The following is a 6,215-nucleotide window of genomic DNA, read 5'->3' as shown; positions in this document are numbered from 1 at the left end:
ATTGTTGCTATGGTCTTAACCCTTTTGTTTTTTCAGAGGGTGAAGAGAAGCCAGAGCCCGAGCCAGAATTCGTTCCGCCAGAGTCCTGCCCCGCGCTAATGGTGTTTGCAAGCCCTGCGGAGTTCATTGACAAACTCAGTAAGTTCACTTGACTTGATTTAACTTTTATTGGACTTCAAGCGTTAAACTTGTCGATGTTCGAATATGCGTTCCTACTATGTAAAGTTACGTGAAAACTCAGGAGTACGGGTGTAACGTATAGAGCTCCATACATTTCACCCGAACTCTTGGGTTGTCACGTCTATTATAATAAGACTCCTATTGGGGTCCAAATTATTATTTTTGTTTGCATTTAAACACCGCTTTATTATCCCTACACAGGATTGCAGATAGTGGGAAATAAAGTGTGAATAATCCCGTAAGGGAATTCGCAAACGTAGACACTTTTTGTTACCAACACAGTACTCCATCACACAATATAGAGTCGTTGTATGGTGTTAAGTGGGAGCAACTGGGCACAAAAGGTATCTACGTTTGCACAGGGAGTGGATAATTTCAACTTGATAATTATAACATCAATAGTTCTACTGATGACTTGTATGCCACATAAGAAGTGTGTAAAGTCTGTTCGCCGAGAGTTGATAAATATTATGAAATGTATAGCGACTGTCGCTTAATTATTCTGTATGGCGGGCGTCGTTTGTCACAACGCGCACTGAGTACCATGGTACGAGCCACGCAGCTGTCGTCAAGCGCCCCGGTCGGCGGGCCGCAATGTGTGAAACGGAATAAGGTAAACGGCTACTAGTTCGTGATAGTACGTAAGTTCGTAAGTTTTTTTTCTAGTCCAAATAATAAGCAAATGGAATATTATTTATAAAAATTCTTCATTACTACAAAAACTCTATTATTTAAGCTATCTAGAAAACCAAGTACCAACATTGTGGCGCCAAAAATGAGAGCAATACCAAGCTTCAAACTCTCAGAGAGCCAAAAACAGCCGTGCGGCTTGCAAAGGTTGCTCTCACCGTAAGGTTAGCGCTCCAACATCTTAAGCTTATAAAAAGGCGAAGGAACTTCCATTTAAATAAAACTTGTAATAGTGGTTTCATGTGTTCCTTGACAATTGATTTGGCTTAGAAAAAAGTTATATGAAAACGTAGAATTCCTTTAAAATTGCGATTAATTGACTCACGAAATAGCGTACATATTATTTTTCAGGTGTCTCCTATTTCGTGACACTAACGATTCAAGGATATTATGGATAACATTTTGATGCTTGGTTTTTAAATAATTATTTATAATAATTTAAATGTAAGTTATGAAACAAATAATGCATTTATTTAAGTTTCTCATGACCTAAATTCGGTATATGTTTCGTTCACTAGAATTTATATGACACGAGTTTGAAGTTCACATAATATGACCAATTTTAAGATAAATTAGCATAAGTAGTACCAGCATAATTTTGGTTTTATTTCGATTTTTTTTATTTATCTTTATTTATTTGTATTGTATATGGGATAGATAAATAGTTCATTGACACATTTTGACAATAATCCATGAATTTTACTTGGGGAATTTGGAATAATCAGTATCACGAAACAAGGAACCGTATTATTGTTACTTTTTTCCAAGTTCGTGATATATTTAATGTATGGTGTTAGGTACTTTTATGACACACACCATCAAAGAAATCGACATATTTTTTAGTTTTAAATACTTACCTACCTAAGAAATTAATTAATTACTTACTTTTTATTATGAGTCATTGTTATGTATCTGGGGTTATTTTCAGAGGGGGGGGCTACCCTCACTTGAAACAGCTCCAGGGGTGGGATTATGGGGAGAAGGCGGCGGGGGTGGGGGTTACAAATCAAAAATTTTTGGGTACGAAGGGGGGGGGGATAAGTAATATTTATATAATCATTAGAAATGTAGGGGGGGGGGGGTTAAGTACCCCCCCCCTACATTTCTAATGATTATATAAATATTTTCACATATTGTTAGAATTAACAAATCAAAATATTATACTAGACTCACATTATTTCTTATGAATATTTCAGGTTAAGTAATATCGTCAATATCACAATTATTTTATTCTAAATTTTTATTATCGTTTTTAAATTTATTAAACCCTTAATCATTATTAAATTATCCTAACTGTATGCATAAAACCTTATCCCGAAATAGGGGACATGAGTTCACGAACTTAGAAACAGAGCAAAATTTTGTCACGAAACAGGATCCAAACAAGAGGTCCGCAGAACAATTAATATAAAAAAAAGTTTAAACTATATAACTATAAATTATGTATTAAATTACTGTCAAAAGACCAAAGTTTAGCATACAAAAGCTTTCATACTGATATCATGCTTGGTTATTTTTAAATAAAGTGTTAAAGTCGTAAGAGCCTTAATATACCGAAGTAGGGGGCACTTACCTTAGATTTATTTTACATAAGACCGAAATGAATGGTATGACAGTGGGTAGGGCTTTGCCCAACATGGGGATACACTATAAGCCACTTGATAATAATGATATACTTTTTATCCAACACATGGACGCCACGTGTTTGATCCGTATCTCCACGTATGCCCTAACCGGAATAATTCCCGTAAAGGACAATGGGCAAAATGGTACCCGGCTCCAATAAATATGTGTCTAGAATCGTTTGAAAGGTCTTACCAAGATGAACAACTTTTACTATGACCACCATCCTCAGATCTGGTTGTGTACGAAGATATACATACTTTTTTGCAGAATGATACCCGGCTCCAATAGTTATGTTTGTAGTGTCATTTGAAAGGTCTTACCAAGACGAACAACATTTACTATGGCCACCAGCCTCAGATCTGGTTGCGTTCGAAGATAAAGATACTTTTTGTGTAACCTAAGTATCATACAGTATGAAGGGGGACGCGCTCGGGGCAGGGGCAGGGCATCGACGAGATGGTCGGACGTGGTGAGGAAGACGGTGGGCGGAAGTTTGCATCGTGCGGTCCACACAGCTTATGACCGCAGTCTGTGGAGGAACACTATCTGTGGTCGCGATCCTCATCAGTGAGGGACCGAGGAAGAAGAAGAAGTATCATACGTGTCCATCGTATGGTACTTAGGTTATGCGAGGCAGGAAGCGTTTACTGCTCCAGCATCCTTCCTTAACTCTATAATTATTGATGGGGATAATTGTGAAATAAATATTTTTATTTAAAGAAGTACTACCACAGAATAATAATAAGTACTACGTACAGAAGTTTTACTTCGCGAAGGTATTTAAAAAAATGTATGCTCAATGTCATTAACAATATGGTGTAATTTAGCCTGTCTCAAGAGTCAAGCACCATTTTGTTGACAAACGTCAGTGATCGGCACTGCGCCGAAGCTATAGGGCTGACTTCGGTTAAATGATGTGACGTGAAGTGCCAAACTGCGGAAAATGGCGCAGGAAATACATGATTTAGCATGAATTATCATGAATAATATTAACTACTTATTTACCTCTCAGTGTCTTGAGGCAACTGAAAAAAGTACATTCTGTGTTTTTATTATTATTTAGGCAGTTAAATACTGCACAGTATTTAGTACACCATTTTCTTTATTTTCTTCCAACATACACAAGAATATGCGTGCGTGAGTCAATGTTCGCTCGTATGTGAGGCCTTGTCGAATAGTATCCTGTAGGTGGGCCATCGTGCGTGTTTTGTTTTCGATGTAAACTCGCGGAGATGAACAGGCCTGGTACTACCCCCTTATTAATAAAAAGTTACACCTAGGGAGAACCTTGGATTAAAATGACATTTCCATACCAAATAACAATTTAAGCCAGAGTTAACTAGGGTGTAACTTTTATTAATAAAGGAGTTAAAGTTTTATTACTTCTTAATGGTTTTATTATGAGTTGCTAAAGCGAATAAACCCACAAGACCCAATAAGTCCACCCACAAGATGGACCGACGACCTCATAAAGGTAGCGGGAAGGCGCTGGATGCAGGCTGCCGCCCGCTACCAACCGGCCACTGTGGAAATCATTGGGGGAGGCCTATGTTCAACTGAACTGAACGTCCTATGGCTAAAATGATCATGATGATGATGATGAAAGCGAATAAAGGGCTAATAGCTTGGGTAGTTCATCGTAGGTATAATGCTTTCCTTTTCAATGCTTCTTTTAGTTATATTAATAGATTGTAGTCATAATACATATTCGTATACATGGATGATTGTGTTATACTTTCATTATAATACTTAGTGGAAATACTGCTTTCAAAACGTGAATTAGAACTGGCCCCATAGCAGACATTTTCCTACATCTAAAGGCCTTTTAAAATATATATTGGTTATGGCTATTGGAGCGGGTACCACTTTCCATACATTTGTGCCCATCATCCTTTAAAAGACGTAATTATGATAATCTACCAACTTTTTCATTATATCGACAGAAATAATTAGCGGGCCGCAATTTATAATGAGTTTAGAACCTCTGATATATTTTTTTTTTTATCAACTCTCGGCGAACTGACTTTAGGTCTACGTTGCACAGAGTTTAAAAACATTTCCAACTTCTGTTTCTCAGCTCTCCAAGGCGGTCTAGACAAGAAGCAGTGCCTCGCCCCGTACAAGCTCTACCCAGTGAAGGTGATCAACGAGCTGACATCTGTCATGAAGGAGAAGCGAACTCCCCCCGCCAAGGGGGAGGGGGATGAAGGCGCTGGTGACGAAGAGGGTAAGAATCTTGTGAAAACTTTTTTAAACACAGAAGAAAACTTTATTCTAAAGCCTGGTCCGTGAGCACGTAGAATCCCGTCCAATGACCCCAAGCTACCCATCCTTATCGCTCGCGCGTAATTATATTGCTGTCGCGACTGTGCGACGGGCGCCCGCAGTGAGTGTGCGAGCGCGACAGCAACATAATTTAGCAGTGAATAATAATAATGCATTAAAAAACTACACAGTATTGTCAATAGTTTTGGCGCGTTATGTGAATATTGCCTTTTAATTATGATAGCTAAACTTAATCGGATTACGATACGACAGTTCATTAAAAGTTTGGTGGTACGGTTACTAAAGGTACCAATAACAACCTGAACGAAAAGACCTGAAAGATTTTGACGATATTCATTTTAATTACCATTTTCTAAATGACATTGGGAACTTTTTGCTCCACTTTTCGAAAAGTAGCGGACACAAACGAAACCTATCACAGATGATACATACTAATATCCAATAAATTTCCGTGCATTTTTTTTTCTCTCTTATATGGGAATATTGAAAAAATTAAGTTTTAATATTTTATTTTATTTTACATTTAGGTAACATTTTTTACGACCTCGGTGGCGGAGAGGCGCACACACCGGTTTTCAAGGTGTGCCGGGCCAATCCTGAGGTCCCGGGTTCGATTCCCGGCCGGGACAATATAGAAAACGATCTTTTCACATTGTCTCTGGTTTGGGTGTGTTGTGGTTCGTCGTTTCCGATTTTCATAACACAAATGCCTTAGCTACTTATTTTGGGTTGGAGTAATATATGAGATGTTGTCTAATATTAATTTAAGTATTTATAATATTTTATTTATTTATATTATTTTATTTATATTTTTTATCTATTTATATTATTTTATTTACTTTTATTGGTTACTCTGCAATGCCAAACAACATAACATATAAAAATATCAAATCATTTTAGACAAATATATTTTTAACTTAGACTCGTCATATCTCAGAATTCCCATATATCACAACATAGCGCTTTAAGTGAATATACCTACAAGTATAAAGCTTTGAAATAAAATACGTTTCATCTTTGTCCGCCGTGGGGCATTTTCTCATATTAAAGTTCCCAATGTCCTTTGTTTAAAATCTGAGGGCTTAGTGTGAGTTTACATCAAACGTCGTCATTAGCGAGCACACTAATCACTTACCATCAGGTGATCCGTTTGCTCGTTTGCCTCCTATCACATAAAAAAAAAAAAAAAAAAACACTAAAAAAATATATGAAGATTTTAGTTCTTGAAACTTTCTGCTAGGGGTGCTGTACAATCCGTCATACATCTAATGTCACAGTCGACATCGAATGTGTTTGAAGTAAACTCACACTATAGATGACCCACGCTGAACTGTCCCACCAAACTCAATGACAGGGGGGCGCTACCATCGTTCAACTCTAAGGTTTCCAACATGGTAAAAATCGGAACCAGCGATCCGGTATTGACGGTGGCA

The 6,215-nt window shown here is 37.4% G+C and overlaps 1 protein-coding gene across 1 annotated transcript in view; it reads left to right on the top strand.

The window, feature by feature from the left end:
* Positions 1-6,215, top strand: part of LOC135085621 (uncharacterized) — a 79,846-nt gene that overhangs the window by 50,876 nt on the left and 22,755 nt on the right. The window contains exons 31-32 of the mRNA XM_063980396.1: positions 37-138; positions 4,574-4,723. Of these exons, the coding sequence (XP_063836466.1) occupies positions 37-138; positions 4,574-4,723 (252 nt within the window). The remainder of the gene's footprint in view (positions 1-36; positions 139-4,573; positions 4,724-6,215) is intronic.

The sequence above is a fragment of the Ostrinia nubilalis genome, chromosome 29, assembly GCF_963855985.1.
Source record: "Ostrinia nubilalis chromosome 29, ilOstNubi1.1, whole genome shotgun sequence".
Taxonomy (NCBI): domain Eukaryota; kingdom Metazoa; phylum Arthropoda; class Insecta; order Lepidoptera; family Crambidae; genus Ostrinia; species Ostrinia nubilalis.
The sequence above is the reverse complement of the archived record's forward strand: the minus strand, read 5'-3'. Positions and strand labels throughout refer to the sequence as shown.